The sequence below is a fragment of the Uncinocarpus reesii genome, genomic scaffold (genome assembly GCF_000003515.1).
Source record: "Uncinocarpus reesii 1704 scaffold_2 genomic scaffold, whole genome shotgun sequence".
Classification (NCBI taxonomy): domain Eukaryota; kingdom Fungi; phylum Ascomycota; class Eurotiomycetes; order Onygenales; family Onygenaceae; genus Uncinocarpus; species Uncinocarpus reesii.
In genome coordinates this window covers 2,117,194-2,128,237 of record NW_003052499.1, presented here as the reverse complement: position 1 = coordinate 2,128,237, position 11,044 = coordinate 2,117,194, and the positions used below count along the sequence as shown (strand labels likewise).

At 48.0% G+C, this 11,044-nt stretch overlaps 5 protein-coding genes across 5 annotated transcripts; 2 read left to right on the top strand and 3 right to left on the bottom strand.

Moving 5' to 3' along the window:
- Window positions 1-112: 112 nt before the first annotated feature.
- Window positions 113-1,010, bottom strand: UREG_03697 (uncharacterized protein; the record flags this gene model as incomplete). Its single annotated transcript, XM_002544134.1, has 2 exons — window positions 113-792; window positions 875-1,010. 2 exons carry the CDS (start codon window positions 1,008-1,010, stop codon window positions 113-115), a joined length of 816 nt encoding a protein of 271 aa, XP_002544180.1.
- Window positions 1,011-1,644: 634 nt separating this feature from the next.
- On the bottom strand, window positions 1,645-3,138 carry UREG_03696 (uncharacterized protein; the record flags this gene model as incomplete). The annotated part of the gene is made up of 3 exons (XM_002544133.1): window positions 1,645-1,805; window positions 1,878-2,714; window positions 2,772-3,138. The coding sequence occupies 3 exons, from the start codon at window positions 3,136-3,138 to the stop codon at window positions 1,645-1,647; spliced, it is 1,365 nt and encodes a 454-aa protein (XP_002544179.1).
- Window positions 3,139-3,725: 587 nt separating this feature from the next.
- Window positions 3,726-6,455, top strand: UREG_03695 (phosphatidylinositol 3-kinase vps34; the record flags this gene model as incomplete). The annotated part of the gene is made up of 2 exons (XM_002544132.1): window positions 3,726-3,739; window positions 3,800-6,455. The coding sequence occupies 2 exons, from the start codon at window positions 3,726-3,728 to the stop codon at window positions 6,453-6,455; spliced, it is 2,670 nt and encodes an 889-aa protein (XP_002544178.1).
- A 989-nt stretch (window positions 6,456-7,444) lies between these two features.
- Window positions 7,445-7,798, top strand: UREG_03694 (uncharacterized protein; the record flags this gene model as incomplete). Its single annotated transcript, XM_002544131.1, has 1 exon — window positions 7,445-7,798. One exon carries the CDS (start codon window positions 7,445-7,447, stop codon window positions 7,796-7,798), a length of 354 nt encoding a protein of 117 aa, XP_002544177.1.
- A 947-nt stretch (window positions 7,799-8,745) lies between these two features.
- Window positions 8,746-10,284, bottom strand: UREG_03693 (uncharacterized protein; the record flags this gene model as incomplete). Its single annotated transcript, XM_002544130.1, has 3 exons — window positions 8,746-9,681; window positions 9,805-9,835; window positions 9,893-10,284. The coding sequence occupies 3 exons, from the start codon at window positions 10,282-10,284 to the stop codon at window positions 8,746-8,748; spliced, it is 1,359 nt and encodes a 452-aa protein (XP_002544176.1).
- Window positions 10,285-11,044: the final 760 nt, after the last annotated feature.

Sequence of the window (11,044 nt, the reverse complement as noted above, 5' to 3'; positions counted from 1 at the left end):
AGATGAACAAAAGGCATTTAGAAAAGAACCGTTGCAAGTCAAATATAATACAGTTGGGAGGACAAAATCCAGCAAAGAGAGCATCGAGCTCTCGTGGCAAATGTAATCCCATTCATCCTCCATTCAGGAACCATTCAAATAGTTTCCTGAACACCAATTTTCCACCAGTGTCAATCACGTCCCCATGGCACGGGATCACTCTTTCAAAGTCCCACCGATCAATCCGCCTCAGCGATTCTTTCCATTCGTCACGATTCCTACCTGCAAGCAAGTACCAGGTAAATCTTTTCTGCCAAATCGCATCGCCCTCTGTGCTCCAAACCGGTAGGAACAGTTTTGTCAAGATACCCTGAGTTGCACCGCCCCTTTCCTTTTCATACTGCTGTGTAGCGGGTAGATTGAAGAACAAATCTGCCTGAAGTAGTGTTTTCGTAGGCTTGTGAAAAACCACAATTTCCCGGTTCGGGTGGCTTGGGAGATACTGCGTCTCGAACTCGGCGTTGAACTCGGGGAACGTGTCTGGGTTATGCCGGTTTTTTGGAGTGAAAACGAAGTCGACCTTCGACGTATCCTTGGTCTTGACATTTTTCTCCCTTTTCTCCTGCAGACCCTCTGGCCCGATGACCTTGGCGTCCGGGAATGCTGCTTTCCAATCCCCCAGGAAAATGTGATGCTCTAGATCTGGCGCGATGATGAACTTGATCGGGGAGTTGAGAGCTGTGATGATCCCTTTCACATGTTCCGTCAATGCAACGGGTGAGAAAACTGCGCTAGACCCAGACGCCATGCGAACTAATATGAAATGGTTAGCCAGAACGGGCTGCTTTTCCAGAATTAACTATGCAAGTCTAGCGCTCATAAGCCACAAACTCACTGATTGTACCCCGGCCCCCGATTCTGAGCAGCCCAAAACGAGAGAATGGCACACTGCATGTGATAATGTCTTGCCCTTCCAGCTCCCGGATTACCATAACCTCCTCCGGGTGTTTTGGGGTCAGGGTTGGAAACATCTTGCCAATTCGATCCCGAGGAGCGGCGGTTGATATATGGCGGAAGTGAAGCTTTTTGCCAATAGTCCTGCCAGGAGGTGCAAAGCAACCGGTATTATATCTGAGTCGAATGCGAATCAAACATCTTGGTGGGGCACATGGGCAACTAGTTAAAGAGTGTCGAATGACGATACCACAAAGACAAGGTGCCATCCCATGGAAATAAATAGGTTTGAGAGTGGGAACTTTTAATCGCGGCCCATATTGAACAGGGAGTAAGTTCAGATATGGCATCCTGTTGCAGCCCAAGTCCAAATATAGTATTCTTACAAACCATAGATGTTGCAGGTTCGGGATGGTTCATATTTTTAAATCCTTCCCTTGGTTGTGTTATTCGCCACCCCATTGTTGTCAATCTATCAATTTACGTACACTGACAACCTCCTAGCTGCGAACGGAACACTCCTTGGGGAATAAGAATTCAACATCGTAGGTTGTGTTTACTCTTCTTGGAATATGTACAGTATTCAATCATTACAAACTAATAATGTAAAAGCTTCCACCCTTTTTCCAATCGTTTCAAACAGATAACCTCCAGGACACAAACTCCAAAATCAAGGCCCAAAATGTCCTGGCCTGCAGGCGCACTATTATACTATGATACTTCTTCCTCTGTTCTATGGGGAATCAAAGGTCTTTGAATGTCGAAAACCTCAATGAGATCCTGAAAGGTCGGAAAGTCGAGACTGAAGACAGCCTGGTGTTTTCGGAGACCCTTGTTTTGGGCCTCCGATGGTAACGCTGCCGTGGACGGGTCTATAGAAAAGAAAGTTAGCTCAGCATAGCTACATTTTAAAGTGTAGACTCGTTTGCCTGAGGTCAACATACGAAGTGTAGGAAGGTCATTGGCATCGGTGGTAACCGCAACACTCCCGTCTCTGACCAAAAAGCTGACATAAAACAGATTTTCAACCGTTTGTCCAAAGGACTGGGGGTTGAGACAAAACTTGAACAACGGCACCCCACCATCTTCAGATATATTATATTTATACATGACTTCCAGAATTTGATCTCGGGAAGGTTTGTGCATTTTCGAGAGCTCCTCGCTGGCAAGTTTCTCGCCCGTTTGCTGCGTGGCCACCAAAATATTCCTTATTTCAGTACAAATGGCCGTCAAATTGGCAGTTTCTTGCTGCTCAAGGTCCTCAGCCTGAAGCTGCTGCGGGCGGATAGCTTGTGATGGGTCGATCCTTTCCTGCCTTGCTTTTCGCTGTGTCTGTTGTCGGGCCCGCTTCTGTGCCGACAGAGGGCCATATAAAAAGCCGGACAGTGAAGGCCGCACATTATGAGGGTAGCAAGCCCGTCGACCTAGCAGATCCCAGTTAAGCACGTCGTCATCGTCGTCGCTGTCGTCATTTCTGTTGAAGGTCTGCTGACGTCGCCGCTGGGAGTTTAACTGTTGCAAAGGCGATGGATGGTCCCCGGCTGTTGTACGCATAAAAGATAGACATTTCGACACAAACTCTTCCACATCGATACCTGAATCAAAGTCTCCCAGGACGGCCTGGGCAGTACGTTTATACGACAAATCGGCGGCATTTACAAGAAGACGAGAATCTATTGTGGCATCTGATGTTTGCTTCACTGACTTGAAAAGCTCATTGGCTTTTAGAACGGTTTCACGGATGCCATTGGACGCTGCCTGCATAAATTCGGTGCGTGAATCTAATACAAATTAGTCTGTCATTCTCAGCAAAGCGGGCAGAGACACAAGTGACCCACCGTTAAGTTTCGTCGCAAGATCTCTTAGGGCTTTGCGAACTGCTCTTCGTTCTTCAGGATCTTGGTCAGGATCGTAAAAATCCGTGTCAATCAACCCGCCGAGAGAATGATTGCGGGTGGCCTGACTATCTCCTCCATCCTCCCTTCTCGAGATCCTCCGTCGCTTACTTGATGCGTCGCCCATGTTCGACGGTGCATTTGCTGATAACGCGGAGTGACTCTTTTGCTTTCGTTTCTCCAAACGCGACGCGCTAGGTGAAGGACCGTTTTCTTTGTCTGAGGAAAACGAGGCTAAAGGGGACGCGGCATTAGAGCCTAGAGGAGTTGATGTAAGGTCTGAACCACTATCAGCTGAAATATCAGCCATTGCTCCAAGGGCGTGGTATCGGGTTTGAGCGCAGCGATGGTACTCTAGGGCGTCTTGTTTTGAACGGAGCAAACACGGAGGTATTTGCCTAGCTGAACGGGGTGAAAGAAGTAGTGAGAATCACCAATGCATAAATAATCGCGCCCGTAGCCTCAGAGTTCGTATGTATCCATAACGTCTGCGCATCAGCCTCTCTTCCTCGTCGTGTTGCCCCTAAAGTCCAAATTGGGTTCTCTGTCGCGGTGGTCCGTGCACAACACCCGCCCGGATTTACTAAATTCCGCATAATAAGGTTCAGCCTAGGGCTTCTCGAATGGCAAGCCCTATTGTCCGAGAACGGACCGCCAAGCCTGCTGCGAGCCAATCCGCCGGGTTCGCTGAGCCCGACGTTGACATCACTGAGAAAAAACACGCTCAATCAATCTGATAGATCTTCGTTACAGACTGATGCTGATGGTCCCGAGAGCGATTATGGGACAGACGCCTCTGTCAACTCCGTCACTGCAGAAGATTGGGACGTGGTAACGAGGATGGAAACGTTTACCTTCGCGACATCAACCCAGGTAGCTCTACCAATACGCGTCAAAATGTACGAAACAGCGTTTGTGTTATTAAACACCCTATCTGCTGCTTTCCCCGGCAACTAATCACGCGCTTCTAGATGCAATCTAGAAGGCAGACAGAGACAGATTCCCTTCTCCCAACTCCTTCGAAATGACAAACTTCGGCATCTTGGTTCGAGTAATAGCCCAATCTCCGACCTCTATGTTACGGTGCAGTTATGGGCGAGCTGCAAGCCAATAGGCGTTCCTATGCAAACCGCATACAAATCGTTCAAGGCTAGTCGCACATGGAATGAGTGGCTGGACTTGCCGGTTTTGGTCAAGGATGCTCCGCAGAACTCTCAATTAGCCATAACTATCTGGGACCTTGACCCAATGGGCGATGATTCATTCCACGGCCATTCAACTCCATTTGGTGGTACTACAATCTCCCTTTTCGACGAGGATGGCACACTGAAGAAGGGCAAGCAAAAGTGCAAGGTATATAGGCATAACGCAGCGGACGGATATTCGAATACGAAAACCCCGAGCCTTCCTGCTTCAAAGCGCCGAACTGGACAGTTCGTCGAAGAAGGCCCCACACAACAGGAACTAGAGCTGGAGCGTCTCGAGAAGCTCCTTAAAAAGCACGAACTGGGCGAGATACAGAGGGTCGATTGGCTAGATCAACTGGTGTTTCGAGCAGTGGAAAAGAAAAAGCTTGAAGCTGAGGAGGCCGCAAGGAAGCGTGCCCTACGGAATAAGGTAGCTCGAGAAAGGTTTCTGGCGGAGACAAAAGGAGAAACGAATGGCGCCGACGATGAGAGTATAGACGACGAGAATTTCGTGCTCTATATCGAGTTCCCGCGTTACGACTTTCCTATTGTCTTTCAAGATTTTGAGTACTCGCCGCCTCCTATCTCTTCGTTTTCCCAGCAGAATGCGTCTATGAGCCAAACACTTCGCCCGCCGCCCGAAGTGCGACTCGGCCCAGGGATTGAAGGTTCCCCAGATGACTACGATGAGTATCCCGTTATTAAGATCTACGACCCTGAGGTCGGGCAAAGAGGAAATCCATGTGAGGATAAACATCGTAGACTGGTCCGGAGCCATCGGACAGGAATCATGGACCGCGACTTGAAACCCAACTCAAAGATTCGAGATGAACTGAATGAAATCATGTCCTACGGCCCCACGCAAGAACTAAATTCGGAAGAAAAGGATCTGGTCTGGAAATTCAGATACTATCTCACGCGTGAAAAGAGAGCCCTAACTAAATTTGTCAAATCCGTCAACTGGCAAGATACTAATGAGGCTCGTCAGGCTGTTGATATCCTTCCAAGATGGACCGAGATTGATGTTGATGATGCTTTGGAGTTACTTGGCCCGACTTTTGATAACCCGGCCGTTCGGGCTTACGCGGTTGAGCGTCTTAGGAAGTCCGATGATGAAGAACTGTTACTCTATCTTCTGCAACTTGTGCAGGCCCTGAAATACGAAGTGGTTTCGCAACATACAGAGGATGATCCTACCCAAGACTCATCGTTAACCAACTTCTTAGTCACTCGAGCCGCCCAAAATGTTCTGCTCGGGAGTTACCTTCATTGGTATTTGATGGTCGAGTGCGACGACAATACCGGTAATTCCTCTGCTCATCGTGACCTCTTCGCACGAGTGGAATATTACTTCATGGTTGAGCTAGAAAGGGTCAACCCTGATGAGAGAAAAACGCTGTTGAGGCAAGGCGAACTTGTTACGGTGCTCTCGAAAATTGCTAAGGATATCCGGTTCTCGAAGGTCAATCGCACTGCTAAAATTGAGCAACTAAAAAAGTGTTTAGCGGATCCTAAAAATGAAATTGTACAAATCGACCCTCCTTTACCGCTACCGCTGGATCCTTCAATTCGGATTGTTGGCTGTTTCCCCGAAGCGGCCAACGTTTTTAAATCATCGCTGTCTCCGCTCCTCATTAACTTCAAGCTCTCAGATGGACGAAAATATCCCGTCCTATTCAAGGTCGGAGATGACCTGCGACAGGATCAGCTTGTCATTCAAATCATTAGCCTTATGGACCAGTTGCTGAAAAAGGAAAATTTGGACTTGAAACTCACACCATATCGCGTCCTTGCTACAAGTGCAAACGCTGGTGCCATGCAGTTCGTCCCGTCGACGTCGCTCTCCGCCGCTTCAACCAAGTACAAAGGTTCTATCCTTGCGTTCTTGAAAGCAAATAATCCAGATGAAAGGGAGCCTCTGGGTGTCAGAAAAGAAGCAATGGACACTTACATCAAATCGTGTGCTGGATACTGCGTTATCACTTACCTGTTGGGTGTTGGAGACCGTCACTTGGAGAACCTCCTTCTAGCACCGGACGGACATTTCTTCCACGCCGACTTTGGGTTTATCTTGGGTCGTGATCCGAAGCCGTTCGCCCCTATGATGAAGCTTTCCAAGGAGATGATAGAAGGGATGGGCGGTGCTAATTCGCCGAATTATCTTCAGTTTAAACAACATTGCTTCACCGCGTATACCACCTTGCGCAAGTCAGCGAATCTAATCCTCAACTTGTTCAGTCTGATGGTAGACGCGAATATTCCTGACATTCGTGTTGAGCCTGACAAAGCAGTGCTGAAAGTCAAAGAGCGGTTCCATCTTGAGATGAGCGAGGAGGAAGCGATTCGGCACTTCGAACAGCTGATTATAGAGAGTGTCAACGCGATCTTTGGGGCCGTCATTGATCGGATTCATGATTTGGTTCAGGGCTGGAGAGCGTGATCGGTGTGGCTGAGGACAGCTACCTACTACGAAGTTAACGAGAAGACATAATGATCTGGATGACAGCACCCGTGTTGTGTGTGTCACATTGCTTAAGATAGTAAGGCCTTTGTAGTGTCTCTTGTGCGCATTCTCTCCTCTGGCCAAAAGCAGACCATCCAGCCTGCAAGCTGTGCTTCCATTGAGTCCAGTGTAACGTTGCCTGCGCGGAAAAACCCACCAATAGTCCTAAGAGTCAAGGTCTAGGCTGTCGTGTACGAACCAGTAGTGGTGCATGTTGACTGTTGACCAGAGCCCAGAATTCGCCAAACGTACCCGATTTCTCCTTGGATGTTTTCTGGCGATATCGTCAACAACTAACCTTGCTTCCGCATCGGCCATCGTTCCCTTCGTGGATTCGTCTTTTTTCCAGCTCCGATTCCAGTTCGATCAAGATGAAGTATCATAATTGTACTCTCTCAAGTACCAATCCTATAGACATCGCGTCTCTTCTCAATGTCGAGTCCCTTATTCACCTCGGAGGTCAATGTACCCCTCCAACTGATCTGTCCAAAATCTTCGCTCAACCATCGGTTGGAACCACAGCGATCCTGTACCTGAATGGATCAGGCTACAATGTAGGCTCCACTGCAGAGACCCCAGGTGGTCAAGGACAAGAAACCATATCTAACAAGCGCGAATGGTTTGCACAGAATGTGGAGAACAAAAAGTTCAATAAACTTGCGATCGCCGCCGCTTCCTGTATTGGTCTTGCGGCGGCATCTCCGTTGATCGTCCCGGCTGCCCTAGGAGTTGTAGGCTTTGGTTCTGCTGGTGTTGGTGTTGGTAGGCCCCCTTCGTCCCCTCTTCTCTTATTAACCTACCCATATACGTTTTATATATACTAACGCTTGCCTAACTATGTAACAGGAACGGTTGCAGCAGTAGCGCAGTCAGCTATAGGAAATGTTGCTGCCGGGAGCTTTTTTGCAACTTGTACTAGTGCCGGCATGGGCGGTGCCGGGCTATCTACCCTTACAGGCGGACTTGCATACGCGGGTACTGCTGTCGGAACCGCGTGTTTAGCCACCGATAAAGTGATGTCGAAGTCCGGAAAACAATCGCAAGGTTGCGAAAACAACAGTGGAAATACCCAGCATGATGGAGGTGTTGACGAGCCTGGTTTGAAAGAAAACACAAACATGACGGATTCTCGCCTGGTTATCTGGAATTTACAAAAGGGAGACAAGAAATCGAAACAGCAACTGGAATCAGAGGCTGGGGGTGAACTGCGTTTCCGGAGCCAGACGAAGTTTGGAAGCATGGTTGACTTTTACGTCGTTGGAACTGGAGGATCTGTTTAGTTTGCTGGGCCGAGACTGTGAGAGACTTGAAGCACGGTTTATCAAAACAAGGATACAAAAAATTGGGTCTATCTTCTGCGGATCAAAAAGGAAACGTAATTCATTATCATTCATATGAATCCCATCAGGTATCAGAAGCAGCGACAATTTCTGCTAGGCGTTACATATACATACCGAGACAAAAAGTCATTGGGTTTTTTCTTGTGAAATTTCAAATTAGGTCATGCCAGTAGCCTACAGTAACCACCAGTAATGAATAATAGAGCTGCCCATTCTGTATGAGTTCCCAACTAGCCCCGAGACCCTACTAGTCCCCACCCTTAGATATTACCAGTAAGTCCCAGTGCAATTGCCCCATTGCCTTCCGCCCATTGACCACTGACATATCAATAATTTCTATCCAGTGCCCCAAACAAAATTCATCATCCAAATGAGGAAAATAGGCTCTTAAGATCGCGACTCGAATGTTTTGTCTTCAATCAGCTTTTGGAATGGGTTGCAACATTCCGCCGATCATTCTCTCTTGATTTTCTCCAGCTGCTTTTCCTATGCCATCTTGATCTATTTTCCGTTGCCTTGCATCCTCATCGTCTTCCGGGGTGCCTGGCTTACACGCCCATCCGTCAACAAATCGAAGAACTTCCTTTCTCCACCACCGCCTCATAACGAGCAATCTAAAGGGAACAAGTAAGATTATCAGGACCGGGAATGCCGGAGCTCCGGCTGTGAGAGTCAGGACGAATATCGCGACTGTCAGGGAAACTTGAAGCAATGTATACATATGGATGGGTAGATAAGAAGGTTTGGCGCCAGCTCCAGGTGAGAGTGAGATGGGAAGCGAAGGGAGCTCAGCGGGAGAAGAAAAGATGTACAAGAAGCGATAGAGAAGAGGGCTAGTGTAGATGATCAGCTTCTGTTGTCTTCGAGTATTCTGAACGGGGTTTGACCTACTTGACCGACAGGCTCTGCTCTCCCATGAAAAGAAAGAGTCCTGCCAAAACACTGGTAGGGGTCAAGCCCAAGACCTTCATCAAAGGCGGGCTAATAAACACCAGAATCCCACATGCATGAAGAAAATGAGACCACCGCTGCTCGTAAACGCGTTGTACCTCTGGAACTTGGCTCTCCCTTTCATCCCCAGTCAAAATTGGCTTCTCCTTTTTCTCTGCGTGAAGTAGGGATTCCGAGTGCAAGGGAGCCTGCGGCAACAGGCCATTGGCGGGTGGAATTCCCAAGATACCACACATCGCGGTGGTCGCCCCCAGAAGCATGATATCCAACGCAAACCCGCCAGGTTTTCGTGTGCCATACCGGTCGATGGTGCATATTATAGAGCTTATTTCATGGTCAAAGAAAAAGAGCATGGTAATAATAAGGCCTGGGATAATGGCCGCAAATACCCACCGCACAGGCAAATCCCAGAATTCAACGAAGAATCTTTCACGGTCCGGGGAGGTGGGTCGAAAAGATGTAGGGACGTCCAAGGTAGTCTTGTCTAGATGAGCCAACTCCCCAATATGCGGCATGCCGATGAAAAGTATGATAGAAATCGCCGCGGCATATTCAGATAACCCAAGTCGAATATATCTATGAAATAACGGCTTCCAATGTTGTGCCGTTGACAAAAAGATAGCCAGAAGCATAGTTCCAACAGCCCCAATCACTGCGTAGAGGAATGCAGCAAAGGATAAATTGCTATGGGCCCGCTCCAATTCCTGAATAGCTTTATGGAAATATATGATGCTATTGAGCAGAGAGAATATCTCAGTAGAAAATGTTGTTACATATTGCATGGTCCAATCGTGGGCATTGAAAGCGGCTAAAAGGAAATGTAGCCATCCCGAATGTATGAGCGACCAAGCCATGAATGGAAGGAACGGGATCTATAACTTAGAATCAGCTTTAATTATTCTTGTAATTATTGAAGCCACACTTGTAGAAACCTTGAAGGAATTGTGGCAAAGGGAATATATGTTTTCTGCAAGGACAGAAAACGGCCCAGTCACGCCAAGAATGGTCAGGGGTTGAATGGAAAATCTAGGGAATCATCGGTTAGGATTAAGGCAAATAGATGAACAGGTCATGTAGACTTACAGAGAAAATATGACACCACAGATACCAGTGCTGAATACAACTTCAATGGTTCCCCATTGCTTGCCCGTAAGGACATATAGGTCACCCGCAAACGTGATGCCGGGTAGGAGGTTTGTAAAAAAGACATATACTGCACTCGCAAAGACTAACTGGTTGAAGGTCTTCCAATCTGAGATGTATCGTCGCCTGATATTGCGGATATCCTGCTTTATGAGTCGGAATGGTTGTAGCGGCCCGCCACGCCCAAAGAGCGTTGCTAGGCGTTTGATGGCCCTGGACGTTCGGTCTTTTGGAGGCATGTCTTCATCTACATTGGGTTCAATGGCCTCTCCACGAGAACTCTCGGGATCAGAGAGAGAACCCCTTTCCTGACGGAAGAGGTGCCAAAACATATCACAGGCGCCACGTAGAGGCTTCCCAGAGAATATCATTTGATTAGATTGATCTCACGAGTGCACCTGGAGTCACTGATGGCCGAGGGCCACATATCCGTAACCCCGTGTTAAAAGTCATAGTTTCGTAAAATTGCGCTAATTGTCACCGGGAGAAGAGTAATCAAAGCGTCACAAACGTCAAATGGCAGAACAACTCATCCATAGATCTAGGGGAAATAGGAAGGCTTCTGGGCTCATGATTCTCTTATGATATGGAGACTCCCAAGCTCGATCGAGGGGAGGAGGTGCCAAGCCTGCGGAGATTTATAAGCCCGGCTAACGGAGGATATTTAATCCGTGCGTCGGCCCGGAATATCCATGGATGTACTTTTTTGATCGCGGGAGAGCGACGGCTGGGAGATTGCGCGTGGAATCCGCAGCAGTGGTGGTAAAGAGGGTTTCGCTTTTTTCCAATTGCTATTCCCAGAGATGGCGTCTGGCTTTGTTCCCCGCCAGGTTTTCAATGTATCGGAGAACATCCCGCGCTCCTACTTTCTGGGCCACCATCGGGCTGGTCTCATGAAGATGCGCTCAATGCTGGACTCGATCGACCATGTCATTGAGTGCCGTGACTTTCGCATTCCTTTCACTTCAATAAATCCCTTGTTTGAGCATGCGCTGGGAGATAAAAGACGGACAATCATCTACACAAAACGAGATTTAGCGGGCGATAAAAAACTTGCTATGCAGAAAGTTCGTTGCCGTATTTCTAGTGTCA